Genomic DNA, 21414 nt, shown 5'->3' on the forward strand with positions numbered 1-21414 from the left:
ATCGGATATGATTTGAATGAAATAATATCGAGCGGATTCGGTTAACCCGTTTATTGGTTATTATCGTTTAAATTTTATTAATCTATTGACTATGGTTTAATTGGCTGCGGAAACACCTATAATACTATGCCTAGTAATTTGGGAGCGCAACTCATTACTTGGGGCTGATAAGAATGATTAAAAAGAACAGTCAAAAATCGAATAAAGATGTATTTCCTCCATGATTAATCAAACGTAACCATTTTTTTATTTCTTAAAAAAGAATAAATTAAAACTAAATATATTCGCATGGACAAAACAGTTAATTTAACCACAAACCCTGGTTGTCTTCAGTCTTGACAAGCAATTAAAATACGGTTTTATTAAATTTATTATTTGTTAAATTATTGTGGGTACAATACACTGTATAGAATTTACGCCTAAAACCAGCTAGCTTGGTTAAAGGCCTCGTCCAGCGCTTTCTAATAATAATCTAGAAAGGTCACATAATAATTATTCTATCTTCGAGTCTGCCAATGAATAAGTACTGTATATCCAAATAATAGTTTTTCTACATAATGAAATTAGTTTCCTTTTAATACGGCGCCACCAATATAATGATTTGGTATAATTAGTACTGAAATGATATAAGTACACAACCACACCACAAACACACTGATGATAAAGTCACTTCCGCCCTGCATTTTGGTTATTTTGGCGCGCTCTCTTCTTATTTACATTCATTGGTGGATCATGACGTTGTGGAAAAATAAGGAAAAGTCATTAACGTTGGTATATAAAATAAATCGATGAATTATAAATTCAATAATTAAAATTATGTTATCAGTAACTGACAATCATCGAAATAAACATTTATTTTTGGATGTTGATTATAATCAAGCTTTTATTTTTAGTATTAAATATTAATATATATGAACATTTTCCATTGGCTGTAAGAAAGAGATAATAAAGAAACTAAAAGAATAAACCAATGAAAATGCATGTCTTAGAATATGCTTTTGGCGGAATAATCCAGAACAAGAAATCAATATCATTGCGCACCGATCTCCATGTGCAAAAAATAGTAAGCCGGTGGCGATGTGTGAATGGTAAAATCCCAATAGAGCGCCAGCCAAAACCGTCATAGAGGGGGCAAGTTGTCGATTTTCCGGGGACATTTTGTTGACCTCTTCCAGAATTTGGGCCTGAACTTGGCATAATAATTCATTAATTTACTGCATACTCGGAATCGGCATTACTATTTGTATTGATTTGAGGTATTCTGTAAAGCTGTGCAGCAATGGCTGATACAAACCACCTCGCTAAGATTTTAGAAAAGACGGTATCACCAGGTAATTTATTTGGATTTCTCTCCGAAACATGTGTGTGTGTGTGTGTTCGGTTGATGGCCTAGGCCTAGCCTAGGCCACCATGTTGAACGGCCTGCTGGCATACTAGGCTTAGATATGCTTACCAACTTACTTGTATGTGGGTGGTGATTCCAGACGATTAATTCATTAATCAAAATACGCAGTTATGATGAAGAGTGACCTTGATAAATATAAATGCAATGCGAAGTTTACAATAATTTATAAATTGAAAAACAGACAAGAATAGTAATATAGAAAAGCTTAGATCTGATCAATCAGTATAATAAATAAAATAATAAACCACTGATCAACCTCTATCATTTTTTTTGGACGCCTGTACAGGCCTAGGGCCTAGTATTCTTTTGTTAAAACTGCCTTCTTCCTAAGCATGATGATGTAGCCAATAATATGTATACTGTCCTACTAGCCTAGTGTTTAGAACTTTTTGTTTGTTTCATGTAGGCCTTCATCTCCATCCTGTTATTCTATTCTTTCAAGTCGTATTAATTATTAATAATCATTTATGATTCATTGTGTGTGTATAGCCAAAAACCTTTATTGTGTATGGGTTTTTATTTTTTAGACACTGCCGAGTTAGAGGGTGCACAAAAATGTTTAGAACAAGCTGCTTTGGAAAATTTGGTAAGTTAAAAAAAATGGATCATTATTATAATTATATAATATAATTATAATCATTACTAAATTCAATCATTAATCCACTCATTCGTCAATTAATCCTCTCATCCATCAATATAATCTTCTCCTTTACCAATCTAACCTGCTAACATTCTCATCATTCATTAAACCTTTAAACACCGACCAACATCAATCTCAACAACATCAATCTCGCCAACATCAATCCTACTAACATCAATCTCACCAACATCAATCTACCAACATCAATCTCACCAACATCAATCTCACCAACATCAATCTCACCAATATCAATCTCACCAACATCAATCTCACCTCCCTCAACATCAATCATTCCATCATCAATCTTGACAACATTAATCTTTACTCCATCAATCTCACCTCCATCAGTCCTACTGACATCAATCTTTCATCCATCAATTTCACCAACATCCATTTTTCCTTCATCAATCTCATCAACAAAATCTCCTCATCAACATCAATCCTACCAACATCAATCTTATTCTTACCAAAGTCAATCTCACCTCCATCAATCCTACCAACATCAATATTTCCTCCATCAATCTCACCAACATCAATCTTTCGTTCATCAATCTCACCAACATCAATCTTTTCTTCATCAATCTCACCTCCATCAATCCTACCTCCATCAATCCTACCAACATCAATCTTTCCTTCATCAGTCTCACCAACATCAATCTTTCCTTCATCAATCTCACCAACATCAATCTTTCCTTCATCAATCTCTCCTTCATCAATCTCATCAACAAAATCTCGCCAACATCATCCTACCAACATCAATCTTACCAAAGTCAATCTCACCTCCATCAATCTCACCAACATCAATCATTCCTCCATCAATCTCACCAACATCAATCTCACCAACATCAATCATTCCTCCATCAATCTCACCAACATCAATCGTTCCTCCATCAATCTCACCAACATCAATCGTTCCCCCATCAATCTCACCAACATCAATCTTTCCTCCATCAATCTCACCAACATCAATCTTTCCTCCATCAGTCTCACCAACATCAGTCTCATCTTCATCAATCCTACCAACATCCATCTCACCAACATCAGTCTCCTCTTTTGCAAACCTGCCAACATCCATCTTTCCTTCATTAATCTCACAAACATCCATCTCGCCAACATTCATTTCACCAATATCCATTTCACCAATATCCATTTCACCAACATTCATTCCATCTCACCAACATCCATTCCATCTCACTATCATCAAACTCACCAAAATCAACCTCACCAAATCAATCTTACAAAAATCAATCTCCTTCATCAGTCCACCAAGATCAATCCCTCCTTTATCTATCTCGCCAACGAAATCAATTGACCATATTTTTTCAATGTATTTTTCTGTAGCCTCAATTTCTTCTGGGGCTTTCCCATGTTCTGTCCAGTTCTGATAACACTCAAGTTGTCCGCATAGCAGCTGGTCTACAGCTTAAGAACTATTTGACATCAAAAGATGCCAACATACGCCTTGAGTGTCAGAAGAGATGGATTCAGATAAGTGAAGATGTAAAGCAAGATATTAAAACCTTGGTAAGTTAAAAATTTTGCATAATAAATAGCTGATCTTTGTAAAGAATTGTCAAAAATCAGTTTAACTTTTTAAAAATTGAAATAATTTGTTTTCCAAACACAGCATGAAAGATGTACTGTAGATGAAATGTAATTTGGCAATGACAAGTGACAGCCTGGATTGCCTTTTGTCATTGGTTGAATGAATATAATGCTGATGGTTCCCACTAGTTAAGACGCAAAGCAAAAACATTAACACAGCACATGTGACTGGTTGAATTCTTTGTTCTGCACATACATCCTTGCATTAGTAGTAGGAACCCAGCTTTGGTTTAACCACTAATAATGAGTGTGGAACAAATATACGGGCCAGATGACAATTTAACATTCTTATATTATAACAATCGTAGATGACAGGCAGCATACACTGGCACTTAAGCTAACTCCATGCCATTTTTATTTTGTTACTTTAGGTAATCAACACTCTTGGAACTGAGGCATCTGGACATAGCACAGCAGCTCAGGTAAATTGATTACAATTTAAGCAATTATGAAATGATGACAACTTTCATAATTATGGCATTTTGTACAAGGCTCAGTGATGACATATAAGACACCTCAAAAGTGTGTACATGTTCCATTTTAGTTAATAGGGACTTTACGAAACACAACGGGAAGCCACAGGACGGTGCTCATGATTAATTTATGCATGAGCTTTAACAAAGTGGGCGGAGCTTAGCCTAAAATTGCCATTTTCATGACTAGAAATATTGTATATATGACCTTAAACATACAGTTCAAATTACACTTAAACATATATTTGTTATTGTTTAATGCAATGGCTCAAAGTGACGTTTGAATGCAAGGCCCCTAGCTAGAAAGGCCTATGCTATATCACCAGAGCAAAGCGATTCAGAAGGGCCCCCCCATACCGTCGTGTTTCGTCAAGTTCCTAATTTATTTATTGAACACAAGCAATGCAATACAAATTATCAATGCATGTCAAACTGTTGTTGTTATTACAGTGTATAGCTTGTATTGCCTGTGCAGAACTTCCTCATGGACAATGGCCTCAACTTATTGACATCCTTGTGGCAAATGTCACTAGTGCTAGCAGTACAGAATCTACTAAAGAATCTACACTCGAAGCTATTGGCTATATTTGCCAAGACATTGTGAGTACAGAATATTTTAGTCATTTTTGTGTTTTTTATCATCACCTTTCATTTAATATACAAACTTATGATGTTTACTATCTATAGGCAAAAGTTTGCAGATAACACCAATCAATCAATATTAATAAAATTGTATTTATCATCACCTTTCTTTTGAGATATTGGGAGGGTGGTGGGGACACTATTCTAATGCTAAATTAAACACTGAAACAGCAGACTGCAAGTGATGTAATCATCTGTACTGTTTAATTAAAATTTAATTGATTTTTTATTAAATTTTTGAATATAGGAACCACATCATTTAGCTGGTAATTCAAATGAAATATTGACAGCTATCATGCAAGGAATGAGAAGAGAAGTATTGAGGTAAAATAGATATGTCTCATATATATTTATGTGAAGGAGGAGAAATGTTATCTAGCCATATTTTTCATTTAATTTCTACACCACATTTCTCAACTCACTCTTTCATTTAACTACAATTTATACATTTATCTAAAAAGTGTAACATCATTTCTCATTGCTTATAATACGTATTATCTGTATTCTATATATCCTGTTCTATATTATGTTATTGCTACTGTAGTAGATAATATATTGTATTAACGCTTGTTTTTTACAGTATTCCTGTTAAATTAGCAGCAACAACCGCACTACTAAATTCTCTTGAGTTTACGAAAGCTAACTTTGACACAACCGTAAGTTATAAAATGATCATACATAAAGCTCTGTCTACACTATCAAACTATCATCATGTCCATATATGGGCACATCACATTTTTTGTCACATAAAGTTTCATAGTGTAGACAGAGCTTAATATTGTTTACATGGCCCCCTAATCAAAAAATGATTTTTAACTTGTTATCCATTTTTTTAATATGGCTTTTGGAAATATGTGGAATGGTACATGTAATTGTCTGTAGTGTAACGTTCTTGTATAGATTTTTACATGTGACTATGGATATAGTGCAAACCAGTGGGTTTTTTGTGTATGTGTGTTTAGGCCATAAACTGTTTTCTTTTATATTGTGTTATATTCTGATTCTTTAATATACCGATCTTGATATACAAGATCTTATTAACATAATTCTTATTGCATAATTCTAATATTGTATTATTAATTTAGAATGAACGGCATTACATAATGGCTCAAGTGTGTGGAGCAACGCAGTGTACAGATACAAGAGTTAAAGTAGCAGCTCTGCAGTGTCTTGTTAAGATTCTATCACTCTATTATAAATACATGGAAGATTATATGAAGGCAGCTCTCTTTGCAGTAAGTTATGTTATGAGAAGATCGGAAAAAAATTACTGGTTACTGGCTATTTTTTACACATCCATTTTAAATTTAATTTTCAAAATGACAGGAATAAAATGAATTCCAATTTCTGTTTATTAACATTTTAATTTTGGGATGACATCGAGTTATTGGAGATTTACATAGACAATGTTTGATATTGCAATAAATTAACAACAAATTAAAACAATGTAAAATTTGTATGTGGGAAGGATAAAAGTGAATGAAATTTTAGAATCTGCTTTCAAAATTAGATTTAGTATATTAAATTTGTTTAGTGATTTATAAACTCTGAATCATCTACTACTATTTTACTATAGTAATATCGTCACTATACTCAGGGATGTAAATTGTATTGGCTGCTTGTTGAATCACTACTTTTTTTGGCTTTCGATCAAAGTAATTTCTTGTAGCCATTTTAAATGGCTTACTTATTTAAACTATTCCTCCCCTTGCAATTGTTCAGTGCATCCCTGAATGTTAAAAATTAGATGTTATATTCCTATTTCAGATTACCATTGAGGCAATGAAGAGTGATGTTGATGATATAGCATTACAGGGTATAGAGTTTTGGTCAAATGTCTGCGATGAAGAAATGGATTTGGCTATTGAGGCAACTGAGGTTGGTTTTTAAAAACATTTACACACAAAGAACAGTTATGTTTTTAGTTGTTTGAAATGTTTTGGCTGCAAGTTGCCTTTTATCACTGCTACCTTTTGTTACAGCATATTGAAAAAAGAAAGGAATTGTTTTTCAGATGAGACTATAAATATTTTATTTTTTGAAATATGGCCGACTAGGTAGTAGAAACCCCTCCTTTGGGACACCCTACATTCTCGAGGAACAAAGAGGACAATATAATGTTCTGACCTTACGACCTACCCCAAGGGGATACTTTGTTGGGTGCCAAGGGTGTCCTCTTGATAGTGGTTTCTACTGTAGTAGTACTGAACTGGTGTACTGCTTATTTTGCCATCACATTTCAATTGAAATTTTTAATTATACATAAAACAAATTGAATCAATCATTAATCGTTATTTGTACCCTGAATTTATGCAGGCAATGGAACAGTCGAGAAGACCAGAGAATTATAGTAGGTTTTATGCTAAAGGCGCCCTTGAATTTTTGGTACCTATTCTAATGAAGATGCTTACAAAACAGGTTAGTGTATTTAATATCTTTATTTTTGACAAATTGTAGTTAGTCAATGCAAGTTAGACTAGTTCATTTCATATAGGAAAGTAAGATTATGGTTTCCAATCAATCAAATCTTGTTTTTTAATAACTACTACAAATAAATTCTATTTAAATATTTGCATCCAAATAAGCCGGCTAGTACACATTAATCAGTTGTGTTTTGGTGGTATAGTGGTGCATACAGAAACAATGGGTGTCCTTCATAGCTGACCCTATATCTCATGGGAAAGTTGAAGGATATCCACTGACAATCTATTTATACTTTATTTTTTAATGTTAATGTATAAGGGAGAGCGTGTTAATGGGAATGTTGTTGCGACTATACTCAAATGAGGTTCTTCACAGTATAGGAAAATGATGATGATGATGAGTACCCATTTACCTGATTTTATACCCTTTTAAACTGTAAGCATTTTTAACGAATGAAAGTTACCGTTTTATTTATAAAACAATACAATGTTTATTTGTAAAGGATGAGAATGATGATGAAGATGATTGGAACCCTTGCAAGTCAGCAGGTGTCTGTTTAATGTTACTAGCAAATTGTTGCGAAAACGATGTTGTGCAACACGTTATGCCGTTCGTTGAGGGCAACATTAAAAACCCTGATTGGCGTTACAGAGATGCATCCGTCATGGCGTTTGGTAAGTCAGTGACTCCATTTATTCTATTCAAATTTTACCCATCATGCCGTTTGGTAAGTCAGTGACTCCATTTATTCTATTCAAATTTTACCCGTCATGCCATTTGGTAAGTCAGTGGCTCCATTTATTCTATTCAAATTGTACCCGTCATGCCATTTGGTAAGTCAGTGACTCCATTTATTCTATTCAAATTTTACCTGTCATGCCGTTTGGTAAGTCAGTGACTCCATTTATTCTATTCAAATTTGACCCTCCTGCCGTTTGGTAAGTCAGTGACTCCATTTATTCTATTCAAATTCGATTGTCATATTTGCAAGACAACATTGCTGTCTTCTGCCAGGAGTAAATATAGGTATAAGGTGGAAATGGGATCTCCCAAAATTGTGTCCATAATTTATGAATGGATGTTTTATAGTATATGTACTATCATTGTTTAAAGCTTTATCAAACTTTATGTAACAAATAAAATTGTGATGTGCCCATATATGGACATGATGATGTCATATCACTATCATATTTAGGCACATCACACTTTTTTTTTGTAAAACTATAAGTTTGATAGTGTAGACATAACTTAACTTTACTTGGGATTTTTGGATGTGCTTGAAGTAATACTGTAATTATGTATATAAAGCTTGTTCTTGAAATTCTTTTTTTTTTTAATTGTATACAGGTTCAATATTAGAAGGTCCAGATCGAAATCAACTGAAAACAATTGTAATTCAAGCAATGCCATTCCTCATTGACCTGATGGGTGACCCTAGTGTGATTGTCAGGGATACTGTTGCCTGGACAATAGGAAGAGTTTGTGAACTACTACCAGAAGCAGTGGTTAACCAAGTTTATTTTGCACAGCTTCTTGAAGTACTCTTGAAAGGACTGGAGGCAGAGCCTAGAGTTGCAGCTAACATATGTTGGGTAAGTATATTGCTGGATTATCTCTCAAGGATGACCTAGTGACTGGTCTATTTTACGTTTGATACTGTGTTAATTGACGCGAGCTGGTTTAAAATGAAATGGTATATGACAGAACATGGTATAAAAGTCTTCATTTTAACTGTCTATAGGCCTTCTCAAGTCTTGCTGAGGCAGCTTATGAGCAAGCAAGTATGGCAGTAGAAGAGGAGGAAGAACCAGAGACATACCAGCTATCTGGAAATTTTAGTCTTATTGTTAAAAACCTTCTTTTGACAACAAATAGGTATAGTTTATTTAGAAATTTCTTTTCATTCGTTCTTAGAAATAATACATTATAAGGGCTGTAAACATTACCATTCTTACAATTGTATTAGAATGGAAGTGAGATATTGGACTATTGATTGTGAGATTGTGGGTTTGAATCCAATGCTTGTCATGCAAATAAACTATTAGTTTAACCTGTACCTTTTTGCTATACAGGGAAGATGCTCACCAAGCAAATTTAAGAAATGCTGCATATGAAGCTCTAATGGAAATGGTTAAGAACAGCGCTAAGGTAATACTTTATTTTTTTATTGTTACTTATATTGTTTTTATTATTGTTTCAATTTTATTGGACTAATAAGCTTACTCTTCAATTAATACTAACATGTCTCTCGCCCTCTCTGTGAACATTGATATTCTCAACTAAAAAAAATGGATTTAAACTATATCTATATATGTGTGTAAACACCTGCCCATGGATGAGTATGCAATGAATTACATACTTAATGACAGAGATGACTAGTATTTATATCAATTTATTAACACTATTTTCTCATTTCGGATGTTATGCTCTGCTTAACATCTTTAAGTTTGCATCCAAATAAGCCGGCTAGTACACATTAATCAGTTGTGTTTTGGTGGTATAGTGGTGCATACAGAAAAAATGCATGTCCTTCGTAGCTGACCCTCTATCTCATGGGAATGTTGAAGGATATTCACTAACATTTGTTATTTTCATTATATACGTCATACAGTCAACTCTCCCAATAACGTATACCTTTGGCCTGGGCTATTATGTTTGGTTTTCCAGAAAGTCTGTATTCGGCCTGTGTTTTTAATGGTAAAAATGAATTTGGAACCTTTTGGACCTCGAGAAAATATCTAGTTTGGGGAGAGTCTGGTATTGGGATAGTTGACTATTATGATCAATCTTGACAATTAGATAAATATATTTTATGTATATTCGTCTACAAAACATTGTTAATAAATAAAATTTAAAAAGTATTTTGTAAAAAATATTTATATAAATAGTATTTAGTTTTTACTATTTATCATTTCATGTGCTGAATTTTTTATAACTTGATTTTAATAGTAGAAGTGTTAATACGTATTGCTGGTGAAGACATTAATATAGCAATATTCAATCATAAAATATGTTCTTAAAATGTTCAATTTAATTTGACAGGATTGTTATAAAGCTGTACAAGATACAACAATTGTCATCATGGAAAGAATTCAACAGATCTTAACAATGGAGGTAGGTTGTGTGAAGTAAACACAATTCTGATATTATTTTAAAGTACTAAAACAAGTATGCAGCAAAAACCTATTTATGAGTATTGAATAGCACCCTCTATACTTTAGAAAAATAAGTAATGGGGAAATGATAATTATGATAATGGGAATACTCATGCAGATTTAAACCAAGCCATGTCTACACTATTACACTAGTTTGACAAAATAAAGTATGATGTGCCCAAATATGGTGGTGATATGCCCAAATATGGTAGTGATATGATGTCATTGGGTTCATATATGGGCACATCACATTTGATTTGTCACAAAAAGTGTAGACCGAGCTTAAGACAATTATTCAACCCATTTTGTACACAGACAAACAAACATTACTTACATGGTGGACAGTAATCCAGTAATGTTAAAGGCTAGGTGCGGGCAAAACATTTTTATTGATCATACATTCCAATAATTATCGATCTATAGTTTCCCCTATGTTTCATAATTTTTGGGATTTTATTTGTGTTACACGAGCTTGTTGAAAATAAGCACTTTCTTATCAGTGGGGGGATAGTCAAATTACACAGTAAAATCTCTATTCTTTTGTACACAAATTTTGTAAATAGAGAGGGATTTTAAAAAGCTATGGAAAATAAACGTAGTGGTAAAAAATGTTATCAGATGACTAAATATAGGTAATATAACTTGAATTTTACATTTCTGGGATTTTTATTCAACTTCAGATTTTTATTCAACTTTAGATTTTTATTTTCATGCTATAGTAAAAATTATCCACCGTATATCCACCATCTTTTTTCACCTTCTAGGGAGTCACCAGACATGTTATTACATTAGGTTAAACTACCTAACTACTGAGAAAAAAGTCTTCCTGGTTTTTATGACAGAATTTTGCCAAATTTTGTATTTGACCATATTTAAGGGAAATTCATGTTTTTTCGTCTTGATTTCTGTTACAAATATTTGATTTATGTACAATTAATCCGATATTATATTTAAAATTCATGCCTGTACCTGAGCTTTAAAACGATGCATGCAATTTACACACTTGGTTATAAGCCCACTGTGGTCATGAATTTATAAGGCTACCTTTCAGCAATGTCAAAGTGATCCATACATTTTACTCACTTGGTAATAAGCCCACTGTGGTCATGAGTTTATAAGGCCACCTTTCAGCAATGTCAAAATGATCCATGCAATTTACACACTTGGTGATAAGCCCACTGTGGTCATGAGTTTATAAGGCCACCTTCCCGTAATATCAAAGTGATACATGCAATTTGCACACTTAGGAATAAGCCCACTGTGGTCATAAGTTTATAAGGCCACATTTCGTCAAAGTGATACATGCAATTTACACACTTGGTTATAAGCCCACTTTGATCATGAGCCACCCTTCAGCAATGTCAAAAGATACATATAATTTACACACTTGCATAGGTTTTTGAATTATGGAAAATCCCAGTTTCTAGTTATCTAAAAATTGGTCACTCATTTATTTTATTTTTCAGTCTCACTTCCAGACAGCATCTGATAGGATGCAGTATCATGATCTACAATCATTACTATGTGCCACTTTACAGGTAGGCAATTCAATAAAGCAAGACCTTTGTCTGGTTTCACCTTTGTCAATACTATTTATTGCACAATATTTCTAATATCTTGTATGTATAATCATGATAACAAATGTTTACTGTTTGGGATGGTCCTCCACACATTTGTGAGTAATAGCACTTGACTATATATATTGTTTAGCTTAATGATTGCAATGGAATGTTTCATGTTGTTTGCGTAAACTGATAGCTCATATTTATTTGCAGATAATTCTATAGCTATTTATGATATACAGTTTATAGGGGTTACTGTAGGGACAGTCCCTTGTGCAAACCGAATTGAACTAGATAACATAATTATTACAGGATATTTTCTTAGATATTTTAATTTTCCTGCAAACCAGACTACACAGCTGTTGAGTCTAAGATACATTCTGCACATATTGAGCGTGTGCAGAATGTCTTTAGACTAGATAGCTCCATAGTCTGGTGCTACAGTCTGGAAAGTACAAGTAAAATTAACTAAAGTAGACTCAAATAATAAATTTGCATCCAAATAAGCCGGCTAGTACACATTAATCAGTTGTGTTTTGGTGGTATAGTGGTGCATACAGAAACAATGCATGTCCTTCATAGCTGACCCTTTATTTCATGGGAAAGTTGAAGGATATCCACTGACAATTCAATTTATACTGTAATGTTGTCTGATATACAAACTTGCTATTGCATGCATACATACATACATACATAAATACTAAATTTGATTAAATAGATATTTACAGTATTTATTATTATAAATACAATGTTGTCTTATTTCAGAGTGTACTAAGAAAATTCCAGCCTGAAGATGCAAAAGTAATTGCAGATCCAGTCATGAATTCTCTTATACACATGTTAGAAAGTACAACAGGGAAATCTGGGGGAGTTCAAGAGGACGCGCTTCTGGCTGTTGGCACTCTAATTGAAGGTAAATCTTACATTGCCCCTGCTAATGTGGATCTAATACACATCAACAAATTCCAAATAATTGTTTTATTCTAAATATCTTTGCAAGCCGGTGCAAATTGTCTAGATGTTAAGAACAAGGTAATTTTTCAGGCCTCTTTGCTGTCAAAATACTAATACGATCTTATATAGCACTTAATACACAAAGCCCCACATTATTACTCCAGACGTGTTTTGGATCAAATGGGTCTCGAAACATACTCCCATAATGTTGCAGCCAGTAATCAGCGCAATTGTGTTTTGACCTATACCAGATACCCATTTGTACACCTGGGTGGAGAGAGGCAAACATATAATGAATAACATTATTTCTTTCAGTGTTAAATGTTGACTTTGAAAAATACATGGAAACATTTGTTGTACATCTTATGAGAAGTTTAGCAAACACGGCTGAATATCAAGTGTGTCTTGCTGCGGTTGGCCTCGTTGGCGACATCTGCCGCGCACTCAACGCTAAGATACTTCCAATTTGTGATGAAATTATGAAACTACTTTTACAAAATTTATCAGTAAGTGAAAAAGACATTTTACCTTATTTTTTTATTTCAGCATGAAAATATATATCATTTCTATTATTTTTATTCTTGTAGTTATGCATTAATTATATTTTTTACAAAATTTCTTCAAAGGATAAATCTGTCCATCGAAACGTTAAACCTCAAATTCTCTCAGTGTTTGGTGATATCGCTCTTGCTATTGGCAGCCAGTTTGAGAAATATCTCCAGTTTGTTTTTGTCGCACTGAACCAGGCATCTCAAGCTCAGGTTGATAAGGTATATATATCTTTTGAAAGTCAAACACCTTTTCCTTTTTAAATTCCTTGAATATAATCTTTGTTAACACACAAACAGAATAATACCTGTTTGACTAGAGTACACATTTCTTTTGTAATACCGGATGGGGCTTAAATTGCTCAGAAAAGGGCACATTAGGAAGTTTGCCATCATTTCAACCAGTTTCTTTAACATCCTTGTTTAGACGGATTATGATATGGTAGAGTACCTAAACGAGCTACGAGAAGGATGTTTGGAAGCTTACACTGGGATTATTCAAGGACTTAAAGGTGAAGAGAATGACGAAGAAAGCAGTAAGTAATCGGCTATCTCATAACTTTTCTCAATAATGAAATCTTTAACTGTCCGTCATAACAAAAATATTACGATGTACAACAATGCCAAATCCTGTAAAACATTTTACAATCTTAACAGTTAAATCCTAAATTTTTCCAAAAATGGTCTTGGTATGTACAATTTTTCTGAACTCATTTAATGTCATTTTTCAACAGAAGCAAGACTTAAACTTGTGTTGCCGCATGTTGAACACATGATAAATTTCATTGAATACATAGCCAAGGATGAAGACCACACAGACAGTAACACATCATGCTGTGCCGGACTTATTGGGTTGGTACTTTCATTTAATAGCATTATATTTATTCATTTTAATATACATTCCTATAATATATATGGATTTTGTCATATATTTCAATGGACCGTAATGTCACATATGTACACTGCTATATTTATTTTCTGTCTGGGGTTTCATTTGCTGTATTGTTGACTGAATTAGAATAGTACTAGATAAGTGAGCGTATTACCATTGGGAGTCATAGTGCCCTGTCACTGGGACTCATTAATAATCCTTGACAGAAACACATACAGATACATAGACTGAAACATGATTGTAAAGGAATACATATGACCCACTTTTGTTTTGCCTTTCTATACTATTTAAGATCAAATAATTTTGTATTGTCTTGACCACAAACAGACGGATATGAAATTTGGTTTCCTTTATACCTAGTTACTTATGTTACAAGTTATGTAGATTACGTTGTCAATAAAATAATATGTTAGAATAACATTGAGAGTCTGATAATTAATTTGATGGATTTGATTATAGTGACTTGTGTAGTGCATTTGGGCCCAACATGCTGCAGTATTTGGAGAGCAAGCCAGACATACATGAATTACTACAAGAAGGCCGCCGTTCCAAGACTAGCAAGACTAAAATGCTCGCTTCATGGGCAACCAAGGAACTAAGAAAACTTAAACAAACGTGAGTTATAGCTTTATTATCAATCATGTTATGGAGTCAATCGGGACGACTTTTTCTCATTCTCACAGATTTCCTCATCTTTATCGTTTCAAATTAATTAAATTTTAGTGTATCACCGGGCGGTTTAGATGTTTATATATATTTATAATAAATATATTTATTTATAATTTCATGTATTGTGAATGTATATAGTGAATAAATAAATGGCGGAATGGCCCCAAGAAAAAGCAAATCATGTTATAAGACTCAAAATGATCTGGCTTTCAAATGGACGTTTTTTGTGTCTGTATATGCTATTTATTGCCAATACGTACTTTTAGTTTTATGCGTAACATTCGTGGGGATGGTCACTGCCATAAATTTTTGTCTTTTTGTCTATATAAATATATTGCAATTGAAGTTATTTATTTTTTCCCACAGATAAAAAAAAAAATAGTGTGAGCTGATGAAGACATATATGGCAGTAGTTTACGGCTACTCCCAAACAGCTCCGAGGTGTGTGAGATCACAGTGGAGAGATGGAGTGAGCGTGACAGTACTAACAAGTTCACAATGGTCAAAACGGTTCACCAGTGATGTCTAAGACTTGACTTAACAGGTTAATGTTGGGCATTTCGGTTGATTGAAACAGAAAAGGAATTACAATCCTGTTAACGTGAATGGCCTTTTCATGTACATTGTGAGAATTGTCAGTGGTCAAATTATCAACTTGATTCAGCCAATCAGATATTCGTTTTTGTGTGAGAGATGGAGAACAGAAAATACAACAAGTGATTCTTGTCTTTAATTTTTGATTATCATAATTATCCTATTTAGTACGGGTTACATAGCCATATTTGGCAAGAAAGTCGGTGACAATCTATCGATTGTTTTAGTGCGTGTACCGCAAGGCTTTTGTACATTTGATTCCATTATGAAACATATCTAATCCTCTGGTGTGGGTTACATAGCCATAGTGATTTAAAAGCAGGGATAGGAATTACACAAATTTATATTCCATTTTTTACGTATATGCATATAATAGCCATTGATGTTTGGTTAAAATGCAACTGATTTCTCACAGGTATTTCTGCTTTAGCAATGACAATACAATATATTCTATTTAAAAATGACGAGAATCCATGTTTATACTGTAGTATAAAAATGATAGATTAACCTACAGATTTTCACAGTCTAAACCTGGATAATATATTTGCTACTGTATGTGAATGTTAACTACCAAATCACTCATTTAACATAGCATAGTAACATCTTTAAAGCTTTTGTAAAATTACTTGCTCTATTATACATCTTTATATCCATATTTAGATGTATGTTACTGAAATACACAACATACATCTGTTATAAATAGGGTAAATTACTCTTTTTCCATGAGAATTGTAGTTGATAATGAACACTGAGCGGCGGTATGAGTGGGTGGTGACGGTGGCAATTGGCAAAAACAACTGCATTGACATGGCAGCCATTGGCTATATGTAGTTTTACTATATACATGTATATTGATATGGAATATATTAAATGTTCATGTGTAATATTTACTATATGCATGTATGTAAGTAATTTATACTATGTATTAGCATATATATGCACATATGGCTGTGCACAGTATTTCAACTTTCAACACATAGAATATCTTATATTAATGCAAATATAGATATACTATGTGTATTACATGCTTGTGTATTGGTATAATAGTCCGTTTTTCGTTATGCATAGCAGTGATAAAATGAAAGGAAGGTATTCTAAATCATATGAAGCTGAGATTAGTATTAAATATGCTGGTAAATATACATACATTTAGTTCAATGGGAGTGATTAACCATTTCCTTAATTAGTTTAAAATGAATTTGTTTGTTGATTTGGTTTTACTCAAGAAACAGAATGATAAAAAAACAGAATTCGTGCTAAGTGTAAAAAAAGCACATATTCTTAGCTGTTTTTTTTTAATTCTGCTTTTCGGTATATCAACATTTGTAAATTTCTCACTAGTCTAGTCAAAATGCTTTTCAAACAACCAATATAATAGTAAAAATAGAAAGAGTTCACCAATAATTTCTTTTTTTAATTAAATAAAAGCAATTGTTCATGCCGACTATCATTCAGTATTAATCTCAAATGTTGTTGGAAAAACTACAATTTTCAACGAATCAAAAAACTGAATAATAGAAATTAAATTGATGAAAACATATTTGACTGTGTTATAATATACGGAACATTGGAAATAGACGACCCTCCAGAATAAAAAGCCTAAAACTATTTACAAAAATCGTCATCTCACTCTGGTTCAATAAGCCCTACTGTGCTAATCAATACATAAATTGAGTTAATATTAGTCTATGTTTACATACAGTTGATATAGGTTTTAATACACGAGACAGCATGCTTATCTGGCTTGTCACGCATCAAAGTCCATATTTTGCAAGAAATAATGCCACTTCCTTGTTTACATCAGAGATACACTATATCTTTTACATCTACTGACGATAAAGTCTATTCATTTTTAATTATTAAATACTTGAAATATTCTAATTCAATAATGTTGGTAGAATATTTCTCCCATGTGTCGTCTTTAACTGAAATATATTTCTCTTTGTAAAAAATTTGATTCAATAAGTCAACAAAATTGTTTTTTGTTTGTTTATGGTAAATTAAATGACTGGTAATGTCTGGCCAAGCCAAAATGTCGAATTTATTACGGATCCTATGAAAACACTATACTAAAAATAATTTTCTGGTATTAATTTAATAAAAATAATCATGTCAATAGGGCATATAAAATATGTGTGTGGTTGTACTGCACTTTTCAAATATTCATATGTTATCAGAAGAAAAGAGCTCATAGGAGGGATTTTATATGCTTAGTTTTTTAATTGTTAATAATATGGCTTTTCCATGAACAGTTCTTTATGTTAATATATATCATTTATCGCCTTTAATATACCCCTTTATACATTTAATAATAATATAATACACATTCATTGATGTTTTTTTTAATGTAAAAGCACTCAAAAATGGTGTGTTTTAACACGAGAAAAAGGCCGTTCAATATGTAAAGAGCAGTTTGTTTTTTCCACCGGAATAATAATCATAATAATCTTTCTTTTTTTATTTTTGACATTGGAATAATGTTTAATGAAATAAAAATGGTCTGCAGCTGCCATTCAATATTTGTGAACATTTTGTGTTTTTTTTTCTTTACATGATTCAAACAAGTTTGTGAAAGTTCACGTTTTCAAGTTATGAAAAAAGCACATACTGCTCTTCTTCTTTGCATATTCAGATTTAATGTCTATAAAGGCGGTTAATTGTATGCCATTTTCACTCGCTACGCTATTGTTTCTCAAAAATCAAAATGGTATCATGTGAGATGTTACGTTATAACTAGTTCTGGGTCTACAACAACGTGCCAAAACGTTGCTACAATTAATGATTTGCAAAAAAGTTGACACTGATCATTTTTAAGATGCAGTACAGTGAGTATCCTATGAAATGAATGTAACCTTGCATATACTGTACATTATTTCGGTGGCGTAATTTCCTAGTTATGTAAATATTGACTGTTTAACAAAGTAGATGCGGAACTGTAGGTTTTGTAATCATTTTTATATCAGTTAATTGTGATAGTCCATAGTACAACTCAGCCACACCAATACTTCTGACGCATCACTGAGAAGTGGACTTATCAATGCATAGTCTTTGTTTCATTCCGTTTATTTCAAGATGTTGTCGCTTCAACGTACACTTATCGGAATTGTTTTACTAAGTTTTATGTTACCAGTATTTATAGAATCCATTACAACAGGTAATGCTTTACGTAGCCTAAATCTTATAAATTTTTAACTAAAAAATCACTGAACGTTTAAGGTATCAAGACTATAATAACATACCACTCCGTTATAACAAAATGGTGGTAAGGCAAGGCCCAAAAAACTAAAATGTAGTCTCACTATAATTTTTTAATACAGGTAGTACGACGACAGATACTACGGTAGATGAAGATTTTACAATGACGAGCAGCAGAGCTCCAGCACCATCAACAGACACAAGCGCACCAGCGACGACGACAGATGAAGAAAATGTTACAGATTCTATGAAGAGCAGCAAAGCTCCAACACCATCAAAAAACACAAGCGCACCAGCGACGACGACAGATGAAGAAAATGTTACAGATTCTATGACGAGCAGCAAAGCTCCAACACCATCAAAAAACACAAGCGCACCAGCGACGACGACAGATGAAGAAAATGTTACAGATTCTATGACGAGCAGCAAAGCTCCTGCACCATCAACAGACACAAGCGCACCAGCGACGACGACAGATGAAGAAAATGTTACAGATTCTATGACGAGCAGCAAAGCTCCTGCACCATCAACAGACACAAGCGCACCAGCGACGACGACAGATAAAGAAAATGTTACAGATTCTATGACGAGCAGCAAAGCTCCAGCACCATCAACAGATACAAGCGTATCAGCGACGACGACAGATGAAGAAAATGTTACAGATTCTATGACGAGCAGCAAAGCTCCTGCACCATCAACAGACACAAGCGCACCAGCGACGACGACAGATGAAGAAAATGTTACAGATTCTATGACGAGCAGCAAAGCTCCAACACCATCAAAAAACACAAGCGCACCAGCGACGACGACAGATGAAGAAAATGTTACAGATTCTATGACGAGCAGCAAAGCTCCTGCACCATCAACAGACACAAGCGCACCAGCGACGACGACAGATGAAGAAAATGTTACAGATTCTATGACGAGCAGCAAAGCTCCTGCACCATCAACAGACACAAGCGCACCAGCGACGACGACAGATGAAGAAAATGTTACAGATTCTATGACGAGCAGCAAAGCTCCTGCACCATCAAAAAACACAAGCGCACCAGCGACGACGACAGATGAAGAAAATGTTACAGATTCTATGACGAGCAGCAAAGCTCCTGCACCATCAACAGACACAAGCGCACCAGCGACGACGACAGATAAAGAAAATGTTACAGATTCTATGACGAGCAGCAAAGCTCCTGCACCATCAAAAAACACAAGCGCACCAGCGACGACGACAGATGAAGAAAATGTTACAGATTCTATGACGAGCAGCAAAGCTCCTGCACCATCAACAGACACAAGCGCACCAGCGACGACGACAGATAAAGAAAATGTTACAGATTCTATGACGAGCAGCAAAGCTCCAACACCATCAACAGACACAAGCGTATCAGCGACGACGACAGATAAAGAAAATGTTACAGATTCTATGACGAGCAGCAAAGCTCCAGCACCATCAACAGACACAAGCGTATCAGCGACGACGACAGATGAAGAAAATGTTACAGATTCTATGACGAGCAGCAAAGCTCCAGCACCATCAACAGACACAAGCGTATCAGCGACGACGACAGATGAAGAAAATGTTACAGATTCTATGACGAGCAGCAAAGCTCCAACACCATCAAAAAACACAAGCGCACCAGCGACGACGACAGATGAAGAAAATGTTACAGATTCTATGACGAGCAGCAAAACTCCTGCACCATCAACAGACACAAGCGCACCAGCGACGACGACAGATGAAGAAAATGTTACAGATTCTATGACGAGCAGCAAAGCTCCTGCACCATCAAAAAACACAAGCGCACCAGCGACGACGACAGATGAAGAAAATGTTACAGATTCTATGACGAGCAGCAAAGCTCCTGCACCATCAACAGACACAAGCGCACCAGCGACGACGACAGATAAAGAAAATGTTACAGATTCTATGACGAGCAGCAAAGCTCATGCACCATCAACAGACACAAGCGCACCAGCGACGACGACAGATAAAGAAAATGTTACAGATTCTATGACGAGCAGCAAAGCTCCAGCACCATCAACAGACACAAGCGTATCAGCGACGACGACAGATGAAGAAAATGTTACAGATTCTATGACGAGCAGCAAAGCTCCAGCACCATCAACAGACACAAGCGTATCAGCGACGACGACAGATGAAGAAAATGTTACAGATTCTATGACGAGCAGCAAAGCTCCAGCACCATCAACAGACACAAGCGTATCAGCGACGACGACAGATGAAGAAAATGTTACAGATTCTATGACGAGCAGCAAAGCTCCAACACCATCAAAAAACACAAGCGCACCAGCGACGACGACAGATGAAGAAAATGTTACAGATTCTATGACGAGCAGCAAAGCCCCTGCACCATCAACAGACACAAGCGCACCAGCGACGACGACAGATAAAGAAAATGTTACAGATTCTATGACGAGCAGCAAAGCTCCAGCACCATCAACAGACACAAGCGTATCAGCGACGACGACATTAACAACAGACGTGGCTACATCGATGACAATAGAGACTACGAAAGATGGAATGAATCCTACAACTACTAAAGGTATAACAAATAGCAAATCTACCGTACCTACATCATTAACAACAGACGTGGCTACATCGATGACAATGGAGACTACGAAAGATGGAATGAAT

At 34.4% G+C, this 21414-nt stretch overlaps 1 protein-coding gene across 1 annotated transcript; it reads left to right on the forward strand.

Moving 5' to 3' along the window:
* The first annotated feature begins 1011 nt into the window (after positions 1–1011).
* On the forward strand, positions 1012–18090 carry LOC144842407 (importin subunit beta-1-like). The gene is made up of 23 exons (XM_078698864.1): positions 1012–1331; positions 1933–1991; positions 3387–3569; positions 4022–4072; positions 4574–4723; positions 5013–5089; positions 5346–5421; positions 5851–6000; positions 6533–6643; positions 7082–7183; positions 7692–7863; positions 8537–8781; positions 8931–9064; positions 9262–9337; positions 10232–10303; positions 11811–11882; positions 12672–12819; positions 13176–13366; positions 13487–13630; positions 13836–13944; positions 14143–14260; positions 14760–14915; positions 15336–18090. Exons 1-23 carry the CDS (start codon positions 1280–1282, stop codon positions 15337–15339), a joined length of 2652 nt encoding a protein of 883 aa, XP_078554990.1. The 5' UTR covers positions 1012–1279; the 3' UTR covers positions 15340–18090.
* The last annotated feature ends 3324 nt before the right edge of the window (positions 18091–21414 follow it).

This window comes from Antedon bifida, chromosome 1 (assembly GCF_963402885.1).
Source record: "Antedon bifida chromosome 1, ecAntBifi1.1, whole genome shotgun sequence".
NCBI lineage: Eukaryota > Metazoa > Echinodermata > Crinoidea > Comatulida > Antedonidae > Antedon > Antedon bifida.